Source organism: Schistocerca piceifrons, chromosome 1 (genome assembly GCF_021461385.2).
Source record: "Schistocerca piceifrons isolate TAMUIC-IGC-003096 chromosome 1, iqSchPice1.1, whole genome shotgun sequence".
Lineage (NCBI taxonomy): Eukaryota > Metazoa > Arthropoda > Insecta > Orthoptera > Acrididae > Schistocerca > Schistocerca piceifrons.
In genome coordinates this window covers 1201758263-1201771024 of record NC_060138.1, presented here as the reverse complement: position 1 = coordinate 1201771024, position 12762 = coordinate 1201758263, and the positions used below count along the sequence as shown (strand labels likewise).

The 12762-nt window shown below is 37.9% G+C and overlaps 1 protein-coding gene across 4 annotated transcripts in view; it reads right to left on the bottom strand.

The window, feature by feature from the left end:
- LOC124781688 (DNA topoisomerase 2-binding protein 1-A-like) overlaps nucleotides 1-12762 on the bottom strand; it is a 274059-nt gene that overhangs the window by 217946 nt on the left and 43351 nt on the right. The window contains exons 2-4 of one of the 4 annotated variants that reach the window (XM_047253880.1): nucleotides 11815-11954; nucleotides 2823-2961; nucleotides 2628-2735 (exon numbers count right to left, since the gene is read on the bottom strand). In XM_047253880.1, the coding sequence (XP_047109836.1) occupies nucleotides 2628-2735; nucleotides 2823-2961; nucleotides 11815-11954 (387 nt within the window). The remainder of the gene's footprint in view (nucleotides 1-2627; nucleotides 2736-2822; nucleotides 2962-11814; nucleotides 11955-12762) is intronic. The other 3 variants (XM_047253881.1, XM_047253882.1, XM_047253883.1) reach the window with 3 other exon arrangements.

The window sequence follows — 12762 nt, the reverse complement described above, 5'->3', positions numbered from 1 at the left end:
CCTTTTCATATTTGCAATGTAAGGTTACAGGTAAAGAATCTGAAAACAAGATGTGTTCTCCATTAAGGATTGATGTAATGAAACAGATGTGAATGAAAATATTCTCTAAAGTTCCTACAATTTCTATCAATACAGTGAAAAAGTTTTCTATCAGGCTGTTCCAGCCCGAGCACCTGCTGTCAGGCAGCTGATTCCCGTCAGTTAAGGTGGGCAGGGTGCAGGAAAGCAGCTGACGTGCACAGTCAGTCAGGTCGTAGCCTGCACAATCTTACGGCTCCGGTCAGGCGCATGCAGACAGGCATGGCCTAGTGCCTCATTCACGAGCAGAATAGGGGCAATAGGACCACATGGAATGTAGCGTACAGCAGCTGTGTCCGCCCAACTGTGAGCTTAGTGGCACCCTGGAGAGCCCGTGCCCTATGGAGCAGCCTGTCCATATAGACAGCAGAAGTATAGTGAAAATAGGTAACTATGTTTTGGATGATTGCAGTTAACAAGGAATTATAAGCGCTTTTGCTTATTTCCAAAATTTTTCAAAATATACATAGATAATGCCCCTAAAATCTGGAGGAAAATATGCCCATGCAATTAGGAAATAACACTATGTACAGCCTATTGTCTGTAGACAAGTGACTGTAGCCAAGAATGAAGAAGACTCAAGTTACTGATGTGGAAAATTAGTAGAGGAATGCCAGAAGTGGCATATTAATATATTAGAACCCACAGTACGTAGTCATAGGAAAGGAAATTTAAGTCTTAGAAACAGAGAAGAGAATTTTAAAAAAATAATCTCATATTAAATACAAGGTATCACACTGACAGTAGGCGGCAGGGACAATCAGGACATACAGAATAAAACTTGGAAATCAAGCATCGTAACTGAGCGGATACATCTAACATTATGAAATGGAGGTACACGAGTTTTGTGGAAAAGCTTCGAGTCATATGCATCAGAAGTGTGGGCACTGACAAAGAAAATGACAGGAAGACTGTACTCGATGGAAATTACTTACCGAGGTGGTGTTGCAAAACCACATACCAACAGGGTGAATAATCAAGACATCAAGTAAATGACCATAATAAATTTAACATTGACTACAGTGGACAGATAGGGCATAGCTGGCATGGTATAGCAGTATGAAGAGTACAGATGGCAACACATCTCAAAGTGTGGACACGAATAATTTCAGGAAAGTGGGAAAGGACCAAGCCTACGAAGGATTGGAATGCAGGAACCATAAAGGAAAAGACAGCTGACAGAACATATTAATATAGATAAAGGGCTATGAAGATTGGGTTACAATAAACAGCAAACAATGCTGCAAGACAAATGCCGCAATACATATTGTACATTCTCTAGAATATGAATATGGCTGACCAAGACAATCATTGTACACAGTATTTAAAGACAAATATGACTAAGCATTAAATAGATTGAAAAATCATAAAAATCTGGAACTGAAAATTTTCATACATAAAAGGAGAAATTATACACAATTCTGAAGAAACACTTAGCATTAACTATCACCACCTGCAAACGAAAGCAGAAGGTCCACAAGATGACTAGTTTACACTTCAAAAGTAATTTGGAACACCACATGTAATATTCACATTATGGTTAACGGCTAAGAATTCTTTGATGTTCAGCAAATTAGCCTTCATCCACTTCACATATAGAGAGAAGGCACTCAGCAAAGTCTATCAAAATATTCAAACTGATGAACAAAGGGATGGATTATATGGACTGAAGAATAATTCTGCATGAAACAGAGTGCCATTACATGTGAAGAAAGAGTGCAGGCAAGGCTATGAAAAAGGAATGATGAAGATTTGGTTCAACACCACTGCTATTCAATTTGTACACAAACAATGCAGTTATGTAATTTTAGACGTTAGTGGCAATGGGGCAACAGTTCAAGGGGAACCAAAAAGAGGAAAAAATACAAATGACAAAATGCATAAGGGACAGAAAAGTAAATGTAGTCATGCACTTTACAGGTAAAAAACTGACATTACTACATCCAAGTACATGGGAAGCTGTCTCACAGCAGACTGAGCAAGTGCAAAGTATGTGAAAGCACAACAGCCCAGGTACTAGAATCACTTCTCCAGAAAAGCAAACCACTGACAAACACCATTTTCCTCAATCCTGAGACAAAATTCTTCCTCAGCTACATATGGAGTGCATGCCTGTAAGGAGCAGAAACTCTGACTTGAAGGAAATCACAGTAGGCTTTTTGTGTGTGTTCCTGCAGATTAAAGTTGAAGTACTGAGAGAAACAGGAGAGCCACAACAATTATTGATAAGCAGAAACATTGTTACAACCAATGTTAATACTGATGTCAGTTTACTGCTCAGAGAAAACTACAGAAAAAAGGCAGAACACTGTATGATAGTTCATGACAGAAATTAAAGTTAGTAAAAATGAGCATCAGTGGATTAGCTGCGAACGGGACTGTAAAGACTAAAAGGCTAACAAGGTAGGAGAGCAATTCCCACTAAATACCCTGCACAGCGCAATATAGTATTGATGTGCACGTAAGGATATCGCAAAAATAAACTGCATGTTGCAATAGTAATCTAGGAGAAGTTACATTCTCAAAGCAGGATATAATCAAGGGCTTACCTGGTACTTCTCTGAAAGCACAGAATGTGCAACAAGATGGGTGACACTCTGTCTTAGTTTGTTGGTAAAAACACCTCCCATGAACTCTACCAGTTTTGTAATTTTTTTCTGAAATACAAGGCATTATATTTTACATGCAAGCATTGTAACTGCTGAAATACACAGAATAAATATTTTCCTTGTACCATATATTACTACCTTTGGTTCACCATCAAAACCAGTGGTGCTAATTAGGAGTCCCCTCATTCCCACAGTGTAAATTGCAGAACGGCCTTCAGGTATTGAAATTCCTTCTGTGAGGCAAGTTAGAATGCAGCGTGGCCCAACTATTCTGCTAAAACACCAATTACATATATTAGTTATGCATAAGCTGAAGACCAAAATGACAGCATAACCACAAGAACACCTAGCAAAATGATTTCTACATTACGAATTTCACAAATGATTAAGTGACAAGAACAGGGGAGGGGGAGGGGGGGGCAGCATTTAAAGGCAACTGAATATGAGTTGGGGGCGGAAAACTATCCCTACCTTACACCTTAGATTTCATTTCAAGATCTAACATGGCAATATTAACTGAGAAATTATACCACAATATGTCACGTATACTGCACTCTGTGTCATCTGAATTTTTATTAAATAAGCCACATTTAAAAATGGAAAATGTTTTCCTCCAGCAATTCTAATGATTAACAAACAAGGTAAGACTTCACTTGTTAAAATGAGGCTGAGATCTTCAACACTTCTAATAACAATTAGAGTTAGATTGACAAAACACATTCTATGTTTATGAAAATTTGGTTCATTTCATGCAAGTTATGAGGACCTTGGGGTCACACAGCTGACATTTCAAGGACTGTCTGGCAATGAGAACAGAAACTGATTTCTTATAAACAAGTTTGGGATCCACATCAGGTGGGACTGACAGACAATATCGAAAAAGTTCAAAGATGGGCAGCTCATTTTGTATTACTCCAAAATAGGGGGGATAGTGCCACAGACATGATACATAAATTGGAGTGACAATCATTTAAACAAAGGCTTTTTCGTTGCGACGCGATATTCTCATGAAACTTCAATCACCAGTTCTGTTGGCACCCACCTACATAGAGAGTAATGATCATTTTTGAATATTTTTAGCATGGTGCAGCAAAGTCAGTAACTGTAGAATGTAATTATATTAAATTTCAGCCTCCAGTTGCATAAGCAAAGAAACTTAACCTATGTTTCAGCTATAATAATGTAGCCTTCTTCAGAAATGTCAATATAAAATTAAAACATGCCAGATACTGGCCTTGTCAAACTTAAAATACAGTATATAGTTATAAGACTGCATCACTTCTACCAATGACAAGGCCAATATCTGGCATGGTTTAATTTTAATTTTATATTGTGACATTTCTGAAGGAGGCCACATTATTATAGCCGAAACCTAGTTAAAGTTTCTTTGCTTATGCAACTGGAGGCTGAAATTTAATATAATAAGAAATAATCATCACGACAAAATAAGAGAAATCAGGGCAAACACAGAAAAATTTAAGTGCTCATTTTTTCCGCGCACCGTTCGAGAGTGGAATGGTAGAGAGACAGCTTGAAGATGGTTCACTGAACCCTCTGCCAGGCACTTTATTGTGAATAGCAGAGTAATCATGTAGATGTAGATATTACAATGGATAATAAAATCACTAACGGGAGCATGTAGGTTCACGTGCAAGTTTGTGCTCTTTACTCATGTTTAAATAAAATATAGTCATAAAAAGGGAATTAGTTAAAAAATGCTAAAAGTTATTCACTGGTACTTGTGGCTCAGTTACTGCTAATAACAGGAAAGTAACCATTCTAAACATGGCTGTCAAAGTTCTCAAAAAATTTGAGTCAGTTTCACAATATATATTAAAAAGAAAAATAGATATAGTGTCAAAATTTTAGAACTTATTCTGATAATATGACTGGCTTGATCACTAACTAAAAATAGTTGAACCAGCCTCTATGAAAAACATAAAAATGACAGGCAATAACTTAGCCACATGTCTTGCCAACACACCAAATCTTTAGAACTTCAGTATTTTCCTCATTGTTGTTTAAAAAGTTGGACAAATCATACCACGAACAATTGTTGTGCCCATATCCAAATATAAAAATTTAATCAAGTAAGATGCGTAGCACCAACACTGGTACACCGTAAGCACCACACACTGGTGTTTGCTGTTGCACCAGGCTGTATGTTTGAGGACAATGGCCTGTTCTCAGTTGTGGTGGATCTGCTTCTTTCCATCTGTGTAAATGGAATAATGTTCACAAGGCCAAAACTGTATGCTTCACCAGCCTTAATTTGTTATTTTGTATGTCAAGTCACACATTCTCCCATCGCCACTTAACACTCTTCAACAATGAGGTAATAGCATTGAAGGAGATAGCATTACTGTCTTTGCGTACGTCCCTTGCTGTCTTGTCAGCTCGTTCATTTTCCAGGATTCCCACATGGCTTGGTACTCGGCAGCATGATATTTCCTTTTCCTTACACTGTAGCATCGAAAGTGTGTCTTGCATGTTTCTGGACCACAGTATGCTGGGTACAGTAGCTGAATGGTCTGTAGGGCACTTAGGAAACCAGCAAATGAGAAAGTCATTCCATCAACTGTACCTAATCTGCTCCAGTGCCCTTGCTCTGGAGCTTTGTGCCAAAGACTTAATTTTACTGGAAGTCTAGTCCTAAATGCACTGACAGGCGAAACTAATTCATCAGTGTAAATAAATGTTAAACATCCGTTCTCCTCTAAAAATTTGTAAAAGGCTTCCTTTTGCTCCAAACCTGTGTTAAATCATTCAGATCCATCATATCAAATTCTCCAAGCTGCTCCTTTGTTCTAACCCAAACACTCTCACTGCCCTTCAACAATTTACGAACACTTGTCCTACTGATGGTCAGACAAGAATATTAAAGGCTGTAGAGTGGGGGACTTGGCAGACATATATATGCCACATCATGAGGAACTTCCAATGGATGCTTAATGGCAAGTGCAATGAGGCTGGGTATAGGACTTGTCTTTAAAGCTCCTGTTACCAGTCTAATGCACTCATTATGAAAGAGTCCAAGGCCTTTAAGTATAACGGTTGTGTACAGCCATAACTACACAGTTTAAACAATGATGATTGTTGGGTGCCCCAGTATCTAACAGTAAATTACTTTAAGATGTTTAGTACCTTTAGAACACTTACTTTGAGATGATTCACGAGTGAAAACCAGGCGAGTTTTTTTATCAAAGATGAGTCCCCAAAACCTTACTGATTACTGATAAGACAGGAGTTGTATCCCCCACCCACAGTTAGGGCTTATTAAAATCATAACTTATTCAACTGAAAGTGGCAGAGGCTCATTTGGCCAGGGAAAAATTGAAGACCTTGTATTTTAGCCCATAACTGTTTTCTTAAGGTTCGTTGCAGTTGAACATTCATCTTGAGATGAAGACTAATAAAAATTGAAACGTAATCCATAAAAAGATAGAATCTGACAGGGTTCCTGGTTGTGGTTATTGTGTTGGTGTTGGCTATAGCAAAAAGAGGAACACAACACACTCGCCTGAGGGACACCATTCTCCTGATTATGTTGATCTCAGAGTGCACTGTCAATTCTACATCTACCTTCCAGAAAGGAACAATGATATATGATGGGTAGACAAGCCCCATTCAGTTTCAGATATTTTATCTCCATATGATGTTATAGGCCCCTTTAACGTAACAAAATATTCTCATTAACTGCTACCAATGATGGCAGAAAAAAATTTATCCTCTTGTACCACTGCCTCAAGGAATATTAGATTGTCGGGTGTAAAGTGGTACATTCAGGTTTCGGGAGAAACTCCAAGAATCGAGTATTGTCGCTCCGACCAAATTCTGTTAAAACATGAGGAGACAGTTCTTCAATGCAATATTCAAACGTCACAACATGGCTTAGTGCACTTGGTCCTGGGATTGTATTAAGAGACACAGATAGCACATGTTTTAACTCATACATGCACATGGGATGACTGTATTCTCCAGTGTTACTGGATTTAGGAGTTAAAGCCCCACTGTATCTTCAAATAATACTGAAATGAGTTAAAATGAGTTGAAATGTAGAACCTTGACTAACATTAGATGCAATTTGCTTGAGGTATTTCACCATCGTCTGGGCTACAGTGTCTGGGGTGTAATGCTTAGAACACCTTTGTCCTGTATGGTCACACATCACCTTTCCTTTGTATTTACTTCCATACCTTTCCTCATGATGTGGAATGGTTAACAGTTTTTTTTACAACCTTGCCATAAGTGTTTTCTTCTCCCTGATAATAGCCCAAGCTTTTGCCTGAACAATGAGAAAGGCTGTAATATTGTCAGCAGATGGATTATGTTTGAACTTTCAGAATCTCGCCGATCCTACCTACGGGCTAAATGAAATTCCTTGCTCCAGCATGGAACTTGCCATGTGCCAGGTTTAACAGACAACTTTGGAAAGGAGATGTCAGTAGCCCTGCTAATGATGGTATTTACATACTTTACCATTTCCTTGGCAGTGGATCTACATTAGAATACAGTAAGGTTGCTGTTAAGTGTCCCAGTGGCTTTGTTAAACATTCATGGGTGGCATTGGATGCAAGTGGGGAAAATGGTCACTGAAGTGTAAATCCTTCCCCACTTCACAAAGGACAATATCAGTTGTGGGAGAGCAGAGTGATAGGTCAGTGACTGTGGATGGTCAGTTCACAGTCCTGAAATGTGTTGCTTTCTCTTTACTGGGATAGACATTTGACATGAAGAAACTCTCCTGTACTTCACCCCAGCACGCACGTATTGTTAAAAGCTTTAATTCTTCCAGGTGTGTTGTTAAACTGTTCACATTCCATTGCATTATAGTAGCCATAAATAAGTGGCAGCTTTCGTTTGTCCTGTCTCTCTTGGTGGCACAGACAGAAGTAGAATGACCTCTCACTTCAAGAACATATGTAGCCAGTTCCATTTCAGAACTATCTTTGTCTATTGCTATTACACTCTAGTGCGGTATGCTTCATAACTTACATTCATAGCACCACATTAGAATGGGTACAGAAGAGCTGAAATAAATCCAGCTTTAGAATTTTCTGGAAGGATAGACGAACTGACAGAAGATAAATAGCTGTCTTCTGAGATTCACATTCTCTTTGTCATGTTTCAAACTTCTGTTATGCCTTCCTTATCCCATTCTTGTAAAAGTGCAGCTGCCTACCTGTCCATTATCTCTCTCTACAACTTATGACACTTTTACTTAAGTCTTAAGTTCTCTTTTTCTCCTGTTATAACACAGTGATCAAAATTATTAAGAATTAAGAAGTTTGGTTGAGTTGCAAGACATAGTTCAGCAGACCTTGTTAATCCAGCATGCTCAGGGATCCGTTAATGCTGGATTACTAAATATGGCGGGTTATCAAGGTCATTTTTAAAAATGTGGTTAAAAATAAAACAATAAAAAAGCAAAACCTGTAGTCTTAATTTATGAAAACAAGTACCTTATTTTTAAAATACAACAGGAGATACTAAAAAAATTAAAAGTATGTACAATGCTCAATAAGCAATGCAATACATTTATCTCTGAAAACAGGTTGGTTTTATTCAAGATTCCAATGCACCAATTATTCCCCACTATTGGGCTATAAAATCCGATTTTCAACATAATGTTTATTCAATGTGACAGCCTTACGCCAGCTTACTGTGAGGGCCTGTATCCCAGCACGGTACCATTCAACTGGCTGACATCGGAGCCAGGGTCTCGCTGCATCAGTAACCTGCCCATCATCCATGTGCTGCTTTCCATGAAGTGCACCTTTCATTGGGCCAAAAAGATGGGAGTCAGAGGGTGCAAAATCAGGGCTGTATGGGGGAAGAGTAAGGACAATCTAAGTTTTATGAGCTCCTCTCAGGTGCGCACACTTTTGTGACATCTTGTGTTGACATTGAGAAGGAGAAGAGTGTTTCCATTTGTGTTGTGATGAACACCCAAGCCCAACACTGCAAAATTCACAGCTGTGTGCGGCTCGCTGGACATGTTTGCACTACCTTGTTCTGATGATGACAGAAGCCTCACCCAATGACTGACTGCTTTTGTTCAATGTCAGATCTTTGTGGACATTCTGCAAGTGCATACGAATATCTTTGATGCTCTGGTTTTCTGCCAAAACAAACTCAATGACAGCACTCTGGTTGCAGCACATCTCCATTACAGACAGCATTCTGAAAGCTATGTATAGTGCTACCACCTATCAGAACGTCACAAAACTATAGGGGCTGAAGTGAGAATATATCATGATGTCCCAAGACAAATTCTGAATTTTTTCAACCGAAATTGATCAATTAAAAAACATTCATTGCTTTATTTATTTAACGTCCCTCTTATCACTTTTCTATAATAACCAAATTAAACTGAAGTCGAATACTGTACAGCCCTATTAAAAGAATTTAAATCTCCAAGTGTTAGAAAATTTTAATAGTATAAATAATTTTTGTATGTCAGTTAAGGAATAAAAAAGTACCACTTACTTGAATAAGAACAAGGAAAATCTAATTAATAAAAATTGTTATCAAGAATTTGATGCACTTTAATTGGTATCACTGTCTTCAGGAAAAGTAGATACTTGACGACGTCGAGGACATGGGATTTGTCGGACATGTAAGGACCAATGATGATTTATGTGAAACTTTCTTCCGAGTCCTCTGGAACCTTGCAGAAATGCTACCTTATTTCTTGGATTAAGGTATTTTTCAACAAAAATTATCTTTTTCGTCACTGCTTCTTGTACCTCCTGTGACTCAACAAATTTTACTAGATCATGTTGTCAGTTAGCTAGTAATTCATACAAATGTCTGTCAATGTCAATCTGTTTGTCAAATACTTCTGTTGAAAATGCACCCGGTTAATTAGCAGCTGTAGAATTTATCACTCATGCAATTTCAGAGCTATCATTTGTGGACAAAGCTAATTCCTCATGAAAAAATTTGGTCTTTTCAATTAACAATGACCCTCTTATTGGCTGTCCCTCTGCTCTCTTAGCACCGAACCACCTACACAGAACTATCTGTAGTTCCTAACCTATGTTTATTTGGAGTCTGCCTAACATCTAGATTTTTAACAGAAGCAGACTGCGACAAATTTTTCAAGCTGTTGATTTTTCTTTCATATCCTATATAGATGAAGATGTACTATTAAATTCACTTACAAAATTGTTTCAGTTCTCACTCTTCTCCAGCCTTCTCATGATGTCCAGTTTTAGGCGGGTAGGCAACATCTCTTGTGTTTTGCCATTTTAGGTGCACTTTTGTATAAAAAAAACATTCCTGTATGTACGTACTTTTTACTCTGGTGTAGCCTACGAGGCAGTCATCCAAGTAGCTAAATATGATACTGTACCTACAATTATTTTTTCAATAACTATTAAATATAACCCCACACACAGATGCAACTGAATGATTGCAGCAAACCTTCAGAAACTCACAGGCACTGCCTTTCAGTCTGTTATCTCTAAAGACCGAATGGTGCTGCTTTTTCATGCCGTGCCCTTCTACAATGTTCACAGTAACAGAATGAAAGGCAGTGTTTCCGAATGCAGGAGGTAGAGAATCAGTGCAGGAGATGTAAAGGTGTAATAGAAATAGTTGATGATATGATAAGTACTACTGACTAGTAATCACTCCTTTCACAACACAGACAACACAATTCGATCATCTCTCTCTCTCTCTCTCTCTCTCTCTCTCTCTCTCTCTCTCTCTCTCTCTCTCTCTCTCTCTCTCTCTCTCTCTCTCTCACCCCCCCCCCCCCCCCCCCACACACACACACACACACACACACACACACACACACACACACACAAGTGACTGTCACATACTGACACAGCCAAGAGTGGTCGTGAAAGTGATTAATGTAAGTCATCAAACATTCTTCATGCAATGCACGTAGTTGTGTACAGTTAACTACACTGACTGAAATATCTGTAATTGGCCTCTATGAAACTTTCAGTTTTCTCCTGCACTGGCCTAAGTTCTCATTTGTTTACACTCTTTTCTGACTGACACACACACAGTGCCAGCACTATTTGAACCTAGACCTTACAGACTGAAGTCCCATGTACCCTAATTTGTAAAATGGTTGTTTGTGAGAACAATAAGAACTAGTGTTTAATGTGCCAAGAATCAAGCCGTTCTAGTTTTGTGTAGGGACGGTCCAGAAAATATCTTGGGTGTTTTTTCCAATGAGGAACAACTAGTGTAAAGTAGGTATAGAGCTTTGAATTGGTGATCAAGAACAGTGCATATAACTTAGTGAGCAATGACAGTAGTTGACTGATGACATACAAATCTGATTAATTGTACAATTTTAAACAGGAATTCATTGGCATCCACTCATTTGCAATGAAATACCACACTGCAAGCATGATCCAGTAGTCACATAATTGCAAATAGGAGACTGAATGAACTTACAGAACCCAAAGTTGACGAAAAGAGAGCTCTGAGATAAAAACTGGTGCTAATTGTTTTGTTATCATTCACAGTGCTACCCAGACAGCCATATTTTTAAGTTCAAATGCCACTGTGGTTCAACTGTTTAAATCACTGAAATGCAATTTCTGTGAATTGTAGAATAATTACATTATGTGCATACTCTTCACTGCAAACCAAACTGACTCCCCTTTCCACAGACAACTGTTTGAACATTGTACTTAGTTACAGTGCTGCTGTTAGTACACATAAAGCAACATTTCATTTTTATACAACCAAACCAGCACATCAAATTATTTTCACTAAACATTGCCTCAGTTTCACAAACTTATTAGACAAGAGAAGATAACTTTCTTGCAAATCTCAAGACTGACTTTCTTAACGTAATACATCCGTTTCCAGTTTTTTATTTTTAATTGGAGATTAAACAATATAGATAAAACACTAGATATAATGCCTCCAGACGGCATAGGTGCATCCAGTAGAGTTCACAGTTACGTGATATACTAGAAAACACTTCCTACCTCTTTTTGTAATTTCATTAACTGTATGGAGACAAAAACACTAACTATTACCTTACACACAATTCTATTATACGCAAGCCATAAAACAATACGATTTCTAAGGTACCATATTATGGAGTTTCTTCTTTCTCTTCAAAATTAGAAATTTCTGTTATACTCACACACATTTATTATTACACAAATGTTCATAAGCAACACCCTCAAATTCTGAGAAGACAAAAACATCTTTCTTCACAGGGGTCAGCTTCAGACAAGAGTTTTCTGTGATCCATTCTGGATGTAGAGATTGTTCAACACAGCTCTGAAATTGAAAAACAGATGAAAAGCAATGAAGAGTGGGGGAAAGAAAGCATGATAAATTTTGGTTCGTTATTACAGAGGCAGTCTGTGAAGCAAATACCAATATTTATATGCTACGAAACTTTACAGGTAATTTTTTAGATAACGTCAAAATAAGTGTAAGTCTTTAAGAGTTTAGTTAATTTTGGCAGGAATGAAAAATATTTAATTACCAATAGTGGATGTTGGCTTTATCCCATGATGTAATAACGTTGTGGTGTGTGATGTCACAAGCACAAACAGGGAGAAAACAGAAAACTGACAACATTTTTAATGTCTATATTTTTTGGAACATAGGTTGTGGTGGCAGGCGGATCTGTAGCATAGCTTGAGGTATAAGTTAGGCTGAAACATGACAACTTAGTTGTGAGTTGGCAAAGCCAACAAATGTGAATACAAAGTATTAGTTGTGGTGGTATAATGGTCTGTCATGTAGTCCAAGCCGATAATATGTTAATGTTTGGCAGTTTGGTTGTGTGTTGGAAAAATGGTACTTTGACAAAGCTCACTTTTTTAATACAAAACCTTTACAGCTAATTTCTTTCAACCTTTCTCTGTAATGCTTATCTGTAGATCATCTGGGAAGTGGAAATACATTGAGAAAGACAATTACACTTATCTGTATAGTGGGAAACAGTTTTTAGGTGTTATCTGCTGACAATGAGCAGTTTATCTATATACTGGTTTTAGGTAGTGTAGTGCATCTACTCTGTAATTAGGTGAATCAAGCCAGATACTCTGTATACTGTACATCCTCTAGCATTCATTGC